Source organism: Mya arenaria, chromosome 3, assembly GCF_026914265.1.
Source record: "Mya arenaria isolate MELC-2E11 chromosome 3, ASM2691426v1".
NCBI classification, from domain to species: Eukaryota; Metazoa; Mollusca; class Bivalvia; order Myida; family Myidae; genus Mya; species Mya arenaria.
The window spans coordinates 81781987-81797334 of NC_069124.1; the positions used below are offsets into that span (position 1 = coordinate 81781987).

At 36.8% G+C, this 15348-nt stretch overlaps 1 protein-coding gene across 5 annotated transcripts in view; it reads right to left on the bottom strand.

Annotated features, from left to right (window-relative positions):
* LOC128227643 (uncharacterized) overlaps positions 1–15348 on the bottom strand; it is a 57137-nt gene that overhangs the window by 36913 nt on the left and 4876 nt on the right. For 4 of the 5 annotated variants that reach the window (XM_052938370.1, XM_052938369.1, XM_052938366.1 and 1 more), the window contains exons 1-2: positions 8167–8625; positions 4278–4343 (exon numbers count right to left, since the gene is read on the bottom strand). In XM_052938370.1, the coding sequence (XP_052794330.1) occupies positions 4278–4343; positions 8167–8262 (162 nt within the window). In that variant the 5' untranslated portion in view covers positions 8263–8625. Of the gene's footprint in view, positions 1–4277; positions 4344–8166; positions 8626–15348 lie in introns of those variants that run through there. The other variant, XM_052938365.1, reaches the window with a different exon arrangement.

The window sequence follows — 15348 nt, forward strand, 5'->3', positions numbered from 1 at the left end:
CCATGAAAGTTATTGAATTGGTCAGAGAATATCCAATATTTAATAAATTAATTGAAAATCATTTTAGCCGTTAATGTTTACCAGGGTATAAATATCATCGACATCTTCGTCACTTAGAGTATAATCGAACGTTTATAACTAGGCGTTCCTATGACGTGGGATAGCTGTTTCTACTATTCAACCGCAATATATTATATTGATGAAGAATTAAAAACCATACTGTTTTGACATACAATAGGCGTATTCCTATTCTTGTGAAACATACCTTATTGCTAATTCATGCTCGGCTCTGTTAATAAAGATATTAATATGCAACAACATCTAAATTTTGATTTGATGCTTTGATTTGTGCCTCCGTGAAAAAATTGGGGTTCGCACGGATACGCAATGCTTACATGGGTTCGCAGTGTGAATACCGGTACGCATTGTAAATACTGGTACGCATTGTGGATACGGGTACGCAATGCTTACACGGTTACGCAGTGTGGATACGGATACGCAATGCTTACACGGGTACGCAGTGTGAATAACGGTACGCACTGTAAATACTGGTACGCATTGTGGATACGGGTATGCAGAGTGTATACGTTAAACGGCGATGTCAACTAAACCATGGACTACAGGCCTTATAATAGTAAACTCAACATGATAAATAAAAACAATCCTGTATTAACAATAAAATTATGTAAAAGGTCACAAACTGCACCTTTATATTCGCATCCTTACATTCGAAAGGACAACTAGCTTGATTGCATGCACGCGTGTCAAGTTTAAATGTATAATTAGTTTATAGACTTTATAATTAATATCAAACAGCCAATTAGACAAATGTACGAACACCAAGACCTGTCAAACGGACATGCCCTGCAAAAGGAATTATCTACGAGGCTACGTGCAGGTCAGGTTTCTGTTGTGTTTTTTTCTTGAACAAGATCTATTGATCTAGTGACATGTTACAATTACTTATATCACATGTGATATTTCCGGAACAAGGCATATATAACTGGGTGTTTTCGCATCTGGGAAAATAGTTTTGAATGTCAATTAATCTCCATTAATCACGTTATAATTACGGAGCTATTTAATCGCAATAAAAGGTTGACAAAATGAAGGGCCACTATCAAAGCATCTTTTCAGTTTACAGAATTTTAAATAAGCAAAAATCCGTGACAGTTAATTCATGCATAGATAACGACTACATTTTTGCTAATGATCATTCTGTATAAACACTTATGTAAACTTTATTCCAGAAAAAAAATGATTTCAATTGATGGAAATATTGCTCAACTTCAAACTAAGAGATACATGCAACATATAAATCAGAAATAAGCTGAGATAACAAATAATGCGTTTTAAGGTGTTACATAACCATATATAACCATACGTGTATTTAAAAAAAATGTAGGTCTGCACCACACATGTTATTCTTGTGTCTGTGTTTTGTATGTTTTTTTAATAATTCTTTAAAAATATAGCAACCATGATGTATCCCATCAACTTGTAACATACGGTCGTGAAATAATGATAAACGTACACTTTATGAGCTATTACCCTGTTTTATGTAGACAATAATTAGACTAACTAATACACTCATTATTTTTACGACACAGTGATTGCAGTTGTATTCTTTGGTCAATGGGCAGCGAGGCCGGCCGGAGGGAGCCGATGATGGACGGCCGAGCAGGGAGATGTTACATTCCGCCATTTGACAGCCCCTGTCATATATGCTACATTAACATGACAACTAGATAATAACATAACTGTTTTCTCAATATCGATCCACTTAATTCAAGCTCAGGACCGAAACATGGTGAAAACGTCGATTTAAGTAATTAGACTCGGTTTTCCGAACTTAATCATAATTTTATTTTATTAAGCTTCTATTCTCTACTAGCGAAAAATGACATAAAATGTTGTCCCAATTTTTTTTACAATCATGTGTCCAGATTTCAAATAAATGTTAGTGTCGAAATCAAAGATAAACAGCTAAATGGAAATTTTCATTTACTCTACCTTTGTAAAACCTACAATCTAAAACAGGGTCTTCACTAACGTGTTGGCACCGATTTAGATGCTGTACACGATGCCTGAGTTAACATAATGACCGAGAAAAATGAAAGCATATTTCTAGTCGTTTCCTTGATATTTTGTAAGAGTTATATTATCCTATTTATTTCAAATCCAACTTCCAAATTGAACAACGATCTTGGGCAATATTTAAATGCGCTATCTCCTAAATATAGAAAGTAATGAAAGAAACGTCAACCTGCACAAATTGACACAACCAAAATAGTTCATAATTGACATAACTGATCATGCCATGTTTCAGGAAGAACAAGTGCACAATTCTCTTACAGATATATCAACTGAAATCAGTAAAACTGCGGTTTGATTGCATACCCTCTTTAAAGGGACTCGTTCATGGTTTGTAAAAGGTACCTTTGTATTAGTAAATAGTGTGGCAAATCATTAACAGTCTTTAAACTAAGATACTGACGGCTGGAACCCTTCAACGAATGTTGATTAGAATATTGTCTATTAACGTCAGTTTCAACAAAAGTCTGTAGCATTATAAGTTGATCAACACTATCACGTGGTTGTAACAATATTTTAAATAAAGGTTTAATAATCCATCAGCTTACTATTAGTCCCAGTGGGCGAGTGGATCAAGTATTGTTTTTTTCTAATTTGTGTGACTGAACCGACGTTGGCTTGCTCCCACATACAACCATTTGTTTATACTTTGATTTAAATTTGTTCTGCACCTTCGGTTTTGAAGAGTTAATTTATTATAGTATATGTGTTTTCAGATACATTACCTGGATTATTGAAACTCTCATTATCATGTTTCTTATTACTAGTTTGAGGAAAAGTTTGGAATATAGATCTCTTTAAAAGTCCTAAAATATCGCCTTGTGTTTGCGTTCATAATTATGTCGATCTCACATAAAGAGCAACTTGACGTAGTTATTCTGACCAGTGAAACATTTAATTAACATATATAAACATACATGTTAGTGAATAGGCTCAAATCAGAGTATGGATTGTTTGCATGGTTAGTCGTATGTTAGACATTTATCAATTTTATGGCTAACATAGAATAGAGTCACTTATGGTACTGCTGAATTGCAATCATGACTGTGTTGCCTAAATGGTCTAGGCGAGCACATGATGCATTAAAATGCATAGATGTCTACCATTTCTTATCGCTAGGACATAATTTCGTCCATTTCATTGATTGTTTATGAAATTATTATGATGTATCCCTGTTTAACATAATAATGAATCATATCCAGGCTTCAACAATGTTCCGGGCCACCACACCGACATCAAACTGCTGACATGAACGTAGGTTTTCTAACCAACCCGTGGCACAAGACATTAACCAGAAACAACAACCCACGTACACTACGTTTGATTAATAAATAATGTCTAATTTGGTAGTGGTAGAATCCATGTTTACCTTGTTCAATGAAAAATAAAATGACACGCCCTTCGAACTCCATGTCATAAAAACGGAATTAAATCAATGTTGTACATAATGACTAACTGGTGAAAATGCAATAAAGAACAATGCATGGTAATTGTTAAAATTGCAAGCATTTATGCATGCTCATTGTTGAAACCAGTATGACAATGTTACTTTCTTAAAACCGCTATACACTAAATGTCGAAATTGAAAATCCCCAGAAACAACATAATCATGATAAATAGACAAAACTGATGTGTACTTTTACCAAGTACACCCTTTAAACCGGTCCAATTAGCTCCACCAACAACGGGTTAAGAAGGAAGAATGGGCCCATACACTCTTCAAATCGGTCCATTGGGTCCCATCAACAGCGGATTCAGGCCACTGGGCCCCGCCAACAGCAGATTCAATTCACTGGACCCCGCCAACAGCGGATATAGGCCACTCGACCCCGCCCAACAGCAGATTCAGGCCGCTGGGCCAGCCAACAGTATATTCAGGCCACGAGACCCCGTCAACAACGAATTCAGGACACTGGACCCCGCAAACAACACATTCAGGCTACACGGACCCGCCAATAACGGATGCAAGCCAGCTAAAAACGGGTTCAGGCCACTGGGCGCCATCAAAAACGAATTTAGGTCACTGGGCCCCGCCAACAATGGATTCTCGAGGATGAGGACCACGGAATGCACCTACTTCTCATATACTGGTGTATACACATTTTCACACGTTACATACAAAGGAGTTTTAAAATTATACCGGTAATGTAATAGGGCAATGCGAAATGAAAGCTTTTACATACCTGTTCATCAAAAATTGGTACGGACTTGCAGGGGTTTACAGCCACTAGAATGTCCCCAATGTACGTCTGAAAACAAAAAAACATAGGCACATTGTAGAAAATAAACATTTGTCAGAATGTCCACTGAGTTTGAACGCTTGTTATGGTAAATCAAATAACAAAGACAACAAATGGACGAACACAATGCAATGTTCTTATCGTCATAGTCCAACGACTAAATTATGCGAAACATTTAAATAATTTAAGTTCAATGTGCTTTGATAATTATGTACATGCGCGGTTCCCATTGCGAATATATGTATGAACATATAAAAAGTAGGTTATCTGTTTCAATTTACACTTGGATGTTAAGTTTATCAGTGATGCCATAGGCATGTCGTGTTTGACTGGAAGGTTTAACTCATGATGGTAATGGAGCCTCTACTACAGGTAGTGTGCTCTTGGACTGTGACATAAATTCCAACTGATTACATGTACCAGGAAACCCTGCTATACACTTACTATTTGGCAAAACTTCAAGCTATTTTGGTAATTTGGAACCAATTCCCTACTATGTTGGTTCTTCAAACTGAAATCTCCTAGCCCAATACGAACAAAGGTTTAGGTTAGGTGCGTCCTGTGTGTCGGTGTAAACGAGACGTCTAACACCGGTCCCGAGTATGTTCGACAAGTCTGCTTACACCGCCCGCGAGACACACAAGCTCGTTACTGTCATAATGGTTTCATTATTGAGTATTCAGGACATAACTATCGCCCCAACTAATGAGACTGGACATGACACTGGTCAGTGGGCACAGGCGACATGGGTAATGATTGCACGTCTTTGACGCAGCCACTGTTGTCACTAAATAATTTCCCTCAGGTATTTGACCTTTCGGCTATAGATTGCAATACGTCCGCCATATAAATTGCTAGAAGACCGTTGCATTAAATTTAAAATCTTCATTGAAAGTGTGAGTTGGGTTAGACTATGTGGAAGGATTAGGGCTTAAGGCTTACAGAAGTGTTCATTAAAAATACATGTAGACATAATGTCCATGAGTATACATCTTTTTACCCTGCCAATAGATCAGTGCAATATCAATAATATGCATATAAAGTAAATATAACGCAAAGATTACGAAATGAAATAAGTATCATAAATAGAGTTACAGACAATACTAGACATAATCATCATCAAAATATGAAGTGTGTGACAGTCAGATTTTAGCGACCATTAACGTTTAATATATAAAAAAAATGAACATAGATGGCTATTTTTTATTCACTTAATATTTTAGGAAACATAATGGCGGGTAATTGTAAAAATCGCCAAGAGAAATCTCCCAAGACATTGGCAATTTATCCACAAACCCCTTGTAGTATATACATGTTTATGAGAGATGGTCACTACCTCTGAAATGTACCAAATATATAGTGGTTGGTACAGTACCCAACACACAGAGAGTGGTACAGTACCCAACACACAGAGAGTGGTACAGTACCCAACATGCAGAGAGTGGTACAGTACCCAACATGCAGAGAGTGGTACAGTACCCTACATGCAGGGAGTGTTACAGTCTCCAACACACAGAGAGTGGTACAGTACCCTACATGCAGAGAGTGGTACAGTACCCAACATACAGTGGGTGGTACAGTCTCCAACATACAGTGAGTGGTACAGTACCCAACATACAGTGGGTGGTACAGTCTCCAACATACAGTGAGTGGTACAGTATCCAACATGCAGTGGGTGGTACAGTCTCCAACATGCAGTGGGTGGTACAGTCTCCAACATGCAGTGGGTGGTACAGTACCCAACATACAGTGGGTGGTACAGTCTCCAACATACAGTGAGTGGTACAGTATCCAACATACAGTGGGTGGTACAGTCTCCAACATACAGTGAGTGGTACAGTATCCAACATGCAGTGGGTGGTACAGTCTCCAACATACAGTGAGTGGTACAGTATCCAACATACAGTGGGTGGTACAGTCTCCAACATACAGTGAGTGGTACAGTATCCAACATACAGTGGGTGGTACAGTCTCCAACATACAGTGAGTGGTACAGTCTCCAACATACAGTGAGTGGTACAGTATCCAACATACAGTGGGTGGTACAGTCTCCAACATACAGTGAGTGGTACAGTATCCAACATACAGTGGGTGGTACAGTCTCCAACATACAGTGAGTGGTACAGTATCCAACATGCAGTGGGTGGTACAGTCTCCAACATGCAGAGAGTGGAACAGTACCCAACATGCAGTGGGTGGTACAGTACCCAACATGCAGAGAGTGGTACAGTACCCAACATACAGTGGTTGGTACAGTGCCCAACATACAATGGGTGGTACAGTACCCAACATACAATGTTTGGTACAGTACCCAACATACAGTGTGTGGTACAGTATCCAACATACAGTGTGTGGTACAGTACCCAACATACAGTGGGTGGTACAGTGCCCAACATACAGTGTGTGGTACAGTATCCAACATACAGTGGGTGGTACAGTGCCCAACATACAGTGTGTGGTACAGTATCCAACATACAGTTGGTGGTACAGTGCCCAACATACAGTGTGTGGTACAGTGCCCAACATACAGTGTGTGGTACAGTATCCAACATACAGTGTGTGGTACAGTGCCCAACATACAGTGTGTGGTACAGTATCCAACATGCAGTGTGTGGTACAGTATCCAACATACAGTGTGTGGTACAGTACCCAACATGCAGAGAGTGGTACAGTACCCAACATACAGTGGGTGGTACAGTACCCAACATACAGTGGGTGATACAGTACCCAACATACAGTGGGTGATACAGTACCCAACATACAGTGGGTGGTACAGTACCCAACATACAGTGGGTGATACCGTACCCAACATACAGTGTGTTGTACAGTACCCAACATACAGTGGGTGGTACAGTATCCAACATACAGTGTGTGGTACAGTACCCAACATACAATGTGTGGTACAGTACCCAACATACAGTGGGTGGTACAGTACCCAACATACAGTGGGTGACCCAACATACAGTGGGTGGTACAGTACCCAACATACAGTGTGTGGTACAGTACCCAACATACAGTGGGTGGTACAGTACCCAACATACAGTGGGTGGTACAGTACCCAACATACAGTGAGTGGTACAGTACCCAACATACAGTGGGTGGTACAGTACCCAACATACAGTGGGTGGTACAGTACCCAACATACAGTGGGTGGTACAGTACCCAACATACAGTGAGTGGTACAGTACCCAACATACAGTGAGTGGTACAGTACCCAACATACAGTGGGTGGTACAGTACCCAACATACAGTGAGTGGTACAGTACCCAACATACAGTGGGTGGTACAGTTCCCAACATACAGTGGGTGGTACAGTACCCAACATACAGTGGGTGGTACAGTACCCAACATACAGTGGGTGGTACAGTACCCAACATACAGTGAGTGGTACAGTACCCAACATACAGTGGGTGGTACAGTACCCAACATACAGTGGGTGATACAGTACCCAACATACAATGTAGAGCAGAGAGTGGTACAGTACCCAACATGCAGACAGTGGTACAGTACCCAACATGCAGTGGGTGGTACAGTGACCAACATACAGTGGGTGGTACAGTACCCAACATACAGTGGATGTACATTATCCAACATACAGTGGTTGGTACAGTACCCAACATACAGTGGTTGGTACAGTACCCAACATACATTGAGTGGTACAGTACCCAACATACAGAAGATTTACAGTACCCAACATACAGTGAGTGGTACAGTACCCAACATACAATGAGTGGTACAGGATCCAACATACAGTGAGTGATACACGCTGAAAATGCCATCGAAACAGTCTTATATCAAATCGTATCATATATTACTATGTAATAAAACTTACACAGAAGTGGTCGTGCTGAAACCTGGCCCGGAGCGCGTGGACGATGGTTCCCTCGTCCAGAACCTCAAGATTACTGAGGTCGTCATCCTGTCGCATGGCAACGTTCACCCTTGCAATGCGAACGGTCTAGGTCTCGCTCCTGGGGATATAATAACTTCTAGATTGGTTTTGATACCAATATGGACAATTTTTTGCTTCAAACACAGCTAACTACGCGGTAAACAATCCTGATTACAAAAGCCACACGTCAATTTTTTATCGAAATCACGCAATCACAAAACGTAACTGTGAATTATTATAGAAATCCAATCCTTCTTGTATGTAACATCGTATTTCTTAAGCTTCTGATATCCTTCTATTTATCCTGTCTTTTTATTTCATATATTAAATAAAGTTTTATTTCATCTCTAAAGTTTTACTCATGTCACTGTATTTATGTTGCATATTTCATAATTATCTAACGTAACGTTAAAACAAAACAGTATTATACTGTCAACACTATATCAATATGACGGGCGTAAATGTCAAAAATAACTCGACCCGTGATTGGTTAATGTTAACCATGTGCCTGTGAACGCTGCCGGAATTTAACAATCCTTAAATGAATTAAAATAGTAACAGTGGTAATTTATTAAGATTTTTGATTTGTCAAGTCCATTCTTAGTAATGTTTAAAAATATTGTTTAAATGAATAATGAAAACAACTGTTCTATATAGTGACCTAAACAAAGGTCATGCTTGATTACAATTTAACTTTTCATCTAGCGTTACTGAATGAAGACTTTTTAGAAAACAACGTTCGAACCGACCGATATAAAACAAAGCGAGTTTAATTAAATGCAATTATTCATTCAATGATGCAGAAAAAACAGCAACCCGTCCATCAAATGGCATTTGTGTATACAGAGATTCCTTTGTGACATGAGGGAGTTAGACTTATTTTATTCTAAAATATATATACATTAGAGCATTAACATAATAATTAGACGTCAGAACAATTCAATGGATGTTCAAACGGTGTACACATTGTCCTCGACTGTTGTATTTATATTCCATAAAAAACTGTTAAAGTCTCTTTATATGACTTGACATTTAATATACTAAAAATAGACACTTTTATTTTATGTAGACATGGAAATCTATAAATATTAAATGTTATTCTAAATAAAATAGGCGTGTCTTCTTATTGGAGTTCTAACCACCTTATTGGTTAGAAAACACACATATACACACGGAAACATCCATGTCAGATAATTGTCTATATATGTGGATAGATTACCAAATACTTTGGAAGTGTCTGTTTCAATAGAAGTCAATTCAATTTCAATTCGAAGTCAAAACATAACCGAAGTGATGTTAGTATAATCTACTGTTGCTTTCGTGTATTTGTTTTGAAACACACCTGCTGACTATAAATTCTAAACGCCATTGTGACTGATCTAGATACAGGTTGACTAAGACAGATCGTGTTTCTTTGAATGTGCCCATATTAGAATCAACAAAAACATTTGTCAAGCAATAAAATAAATTCTTTTTCCATCAAAACCTTGAGAGCCTTTCCGCATCTAGTGACAATATGGAAGCAAAAACCGCATCGGACCTGTCGTATTCCATTTATAAGTATGACAACCTATAGACGCAACAGAGGTCACATTCTTTCTTTCTGTTTGTTTTACTCTGATACACATAAATTGAATAAAAGAATATGACAGAAAATGACAGTTAAGCATATTTTACTTTTAATAGATAAATGAAAGTTCATTTATGGTTCGAGATAGAAAAACTGCAGCTTGGCTGGAATAGTGACGTTGACGTTCATAACGTGACTTGGTCACGGTGCGTTGCCGGGCTTTACAAATTAAGGTGTGTTTGAAATCATTCAAATGAGAAATGAGATGAGAGTTACAAATCCGAAATTTAAGTGGCTATAAAATGATTAATGCTTTTGTTTAAAACACGGTCCATGTTGGTCAATGTTAAACCTTGAAGTCATTATTGGTTTATTGCAAACATGGGTTGTGAAGGCTCAAAATTAAAACGTTTCAAAACTGTTTAATTTGGTTTGAGGAAAAATATTTTTAAGGAGAAAAAAAGACATCCTTTAAATATTTTAAGGAGATAAAAAAAAAACATCCTTTAAATATTTTTAAGGAGAAAAAAAATACATCCTTTGTATCATGTTTTTGGGGAATTAGCAGTTGGCCAAGCTTAACGAAAGAAGATTTTTATCAGATTTTGGACCAAAAAGCATTATCTGAAAATTCTGTCGACAATATAATTATGTTTTTGTGTCAAAATGCCCTGGACTAATCAGCAATGCCTTATGGTCATTTTGACAGTAAGAGAATGTTCCAGATGCTGAGAATAAAATGCCAATACATGCGTGGGTTATTACATGCTTTATTTCGTTGTCCTTATAGAAATTCTGAGTATTTGAAAACTGGCCTTTTATGGAGAATCTGGCAATGTTAGCCTTATTTAAAATAACACTTAGACCATTGCTGTTGCTATACTGTGAAAGTTTATTTAGACAACCTTGTAGTCCCTTTTGACTAGTTGATAATAACACATGATCAACATCGAAGTCGACAGTTCAAGTCAGCAGATTGAAGAGATACCTGGTCATCTGTCTCATTAAAACTCTGTGGTAGAACATTTAAGAAAAGTTTAAAAAGATTGGGACTAAGGTTGTCACCTTGTCTTAGACCTATTTTAGATTTTTTTTAGTTAGGATATCATTTATTCGCATATGTAGGTAATTTTAATGTACCTTTTTTATTGTGTAGTTTCCAGTACGAGCATATGTATAGTATTCATATTGATTTCTTGGCGCAAGTCAAATGACACATTAAACATGATATCACTTTAACGGACAGAAAACAGTGGAATGACCTTTGCCATATAACCTTCTGTAGGCAGTAAATAATCTAAGAATTCAGCTTTTGTATTCAGATCCTCTGTTTAGAGAAGATTACACAAAGTTCTTAAAGGGACTAAACACCAAACGTTCCAAAAATTGGCAGATAAGTATTTCCTCAAAACGAGCCTAACGAGACTGTCAATGTGAGCTAGAATGAGGCCGATATAACATCATCGTACATGCTTAAAGAATAAACGCAATGTTACAGCTGAGTTTTTTTCGTTTAAAATAGCGCTTAATGGTTTTCCAGTTATAAAAGCGCGGAATAGTTCTTCCAACAGCTTGCAAGTCATGTGATCGTTTCACACACTTAACTGTCAATAAGCGTTTCAGCATTATGTTGTCATTTCCAGCAGAGTAAAGCTCCTTTAAAAGTTTCCTTTGATCAAAATCGTCACCGATGTTGATCTGTCAGACTCTGTGTCTACGTTGTATCGCAGCAGTTTTCCGCAATGTCCATTCCTCCGGGAAGCAATGAAATGTGTATATTTAGCTTGTGAAAGTCACGTGATTAGTACAGATACATATACCGACGTTATTTTTAAACCGACTGGATTTAACGAGGTAGACAACCCCAGTAAATTTCGAATTGGAAAAATGTGCAAAACGCTGCAAAAGATGCATGTGTCTTAAGCCATGTAATACATCAGTAAGTAAGATTTAATTAAATTGTACTCAACACTATCAATTTTATCGTGGTTTTCGACAATTTTCGTTTTTTTTCTCTTGCAATTGAAACAACTGGTGTCTAAGTCTCTTTTATTAATAATCGCAGACATATCGCTAAACATAAAGTTAATCGTTGAAACGGGTGAATTCACGAAGGCTCCACTAATTCTCCAAAAAAGATCATTTTGGTGTTCTAAACATATTTTTAAAAATATGATAAACGATGCACATATGACTAGTGTTATATTTTCTATCGGCAAACAATGAAGAAGAAATGAAAATAAGGTACAGATTATAAAAAAAAGTTGTTTTTTATTCCCGTTATCCATCACCGGCTTAATTTTAAACGTTTCTAATGATAAGTATGTGGTTTAAATAATTTTGATGGTTATATATCAATTTCTCTATTAAACTGATTAATAACGGCAAAAATTGGCAAAATTACTAATTTTCATCTTTCAAAATTGTTTTTACAAATTGTAAATTTAAATATTTTAAGATTTTTGTGTGCATTTTATATTTCATGAGGCTCATATTATAATTTGCAATTTTACGGGTTTGAAAATGAGTCGGTGATTATCATCAATTCTCCAATAGCAATACAAACCTTCATTGAGAAGGGCATTGAAAAGGTAAAATGACCAAAGCTATAATAGTAGTACCTTTTCTGTAGACAAATGTTCCGATTAAACTACATTGGAACAACAGGTTTCAACAACGTCAACATACACACAGGGTAACATCCCTGAAATAGCTGTATTTCGTAGTCAAAATAACTATGTCCATTTCAAATGTATTTTCGTTCACTTTCTTGAAATTTTACTCGGTTCAAGTTCGAATTAATTTACTTATGTTTTAGTTATGGGGCATCTGGACAGACAAGACGCATGTCCATGCAAATGTTAGCATGTTTAGGAATTATACATATACTAGTATCTTTTAAAGTACTAGTATTATCTTATACGCGTGTTAAAGAAACAGACATATAAATGTGTCATACTTGTGTTAGAAAGCATAATGGACAATGATGGAACCCTCACCCCAAGGTCCCAGGCATGTCCAAGAAGTTATAACAGCTTTTTACAAGCACAACTTTTGAGCTGTTGATTATGTTGTTGATACACAGACGACAATGATGAATGGTAATCGTACATGTTGCAGCTTCTGGTCGCGGTGACGCCGAACTTATAACAATTAAGACGACATTAAGAATATAATGGTAAAGATTATATATTGCGTTTTGATTCTGTTCGAAGAGCTTTATATCATTATGCATATGCTGTATGTTCATTATGACAAACGTTGTTCTTGATGTTTTGTAAATTATTTCGCTCTATCATTGTTTTGTTTTTTTCTCATTATATTTTGTAATGACTGTTTGTAAAGCCTGGCCTAATATATCTCTTTATAATTGTGTTCTTGGCCTATATAATTTTGTTATGACTGTGTGTACGGCCTCTTGTAATGACTATGTGTATGGCCTTTTATATTTTGTTATGACCATTTGTACGGCCTTTTAAATTTTGTTATGACTGTGTGTGTGGCCTATGATATATTGTTATGACTGTGTGTATGGCCTATTAAATCTTGTTATGACTGTGTGTATGGCCTATTATATCTTGTTATGACTGTGTGTGGCCTTTTATATCTTGTTATGACTGTGTGTGTGGCCTATTATATATTGTTATGACTGTGTGTATGGCCTATTATATCTTGTTATGACTGTGTGTGTGGCCTATTATATTTTTTTATGACTGTGTGTATTGCCTATTATATCTTGTTATGACTGTGTGTGTCACCTATTATATTTTGTTATGACTGTGTGTATGGCCTATTATATCTTGTTATGACTGTGTGTATGGCCTATTATATCTTGTTATGCCTGTGTGTACGGCCTATTATACCTTGTTATAACTGTGTGTATGGCCTAATATATACTGTTATGACTGTGTGTACGGCCTATTATACCTTTTTATGATTGTGTGTACGGCCTATTATATCTTGTTATGACTGTGTGTGTGGCTTATTTTATCTTGTTATGGCTGTGTGTACGACCTATTATATCTTGTTATGACTGTGTGTGTGGCCTATTATATTTTGTTATGACTGTGTGTACGGCCTATTATATCTTGTTATGACTGTGTGTATGGCCTATTATATCTTGTAATGCCTGTGTGTACGGCCTATTATATCTTGTTATAACTATGTGTATGGCCTATTATATATTGTTATGACTGTGTGTGTGGCCTACTATATCTTGCTATAACTGTGTGTATGGCCTATTATATATTGTTATGACTGTGTACGGCCTATTATATCTTGTTATGACCGTGTGTGTGGCCTGTTATATTTTGTTATGACTGTGTGTACGGCCTATTATATCTTGTTATGACTGTGTGTATGGCCTATTATATCTTGTAATGCTTGTGTGTACGGCCTATTATATCTTGTTATAACTGTGTGTATGGCCTATTATATATTGTTATGACTGTGTGTACGGCCTATTATATCTTGTTATTACTGTGTGTATGGCCTATTATATCTTGTTATGACTGTGTGTATGGCCTATTATATCCTGTTATGACTATGTGTATGGCCTATTATATCTTGTTATGACTGTGTGTATGGCCTATTTTATATTGTTATGACTGTGTGAATGGGCTATTATATCCTGTTATGACTGTGTGTATGGCCTATTATATCTTGTTATGACTGTGTGTGTGGCCAATTATATCTTGTTATGACTGTGTGTATGGCCTATTATATCCTGTTATGACTGTGTGTATGGCCTATTATATCCTGTTATGACTGTGTGTATGGCCTATTATATCTTGTTATGACTGTGTGTATGGCCTATTATATCTTGTTATTATTGTGTGTATGGCCTATTATATCTTGCTATTACTGTGTGTGTGGCCAATTATATCTTGTTATGACTGTGTGTATGGCCTATTATATCTTGTTATGACTGTGTGTGTGGCCTATTATATCTTGTTATGACTGTGTGTACGGCCTAATATATCTTGTTATGACTGTGTGTACGGCCTATTATATCTTGTTATGACTGTGTGTACGGCCTATGATATCTTGTTATAACAGTGTGTACGGCCAATTATATCTTGTTATGACTGTATATGGCCTATTCTATCTTGTTATGACTGTATATGGCCTATTCTATCTTGTTATGACTGTGTGTACGGCCTATTATATATTGTTATGACTTTGTATGGACTTTTATATCTTGTTATGACTGTGTGTGTGTGGCCTTTTATATCTTGTTATGACTGTGTATGACCTATTATATCTTGTTTTGACTGTGTATGACCAATTATATCTTGTTATGACTGTGTGTATGGCCTATTATATCTTGTTATGACTGTGTATGACCTATTATATCTTGTTTTGCCTGTATGACCTATTATATCTTGTTATGACTGTGGGTATGGCGTAATATATACTGGTATGACTTTGTATGGCCTATTATATCTTGTTATGACTGTGTGTACGATCTATTACATCTTGTTATGACCGTGTATGACCTATTATATCTTGTTAAGACTGTGTACGACCTATTATATCTTATTATGACTGTG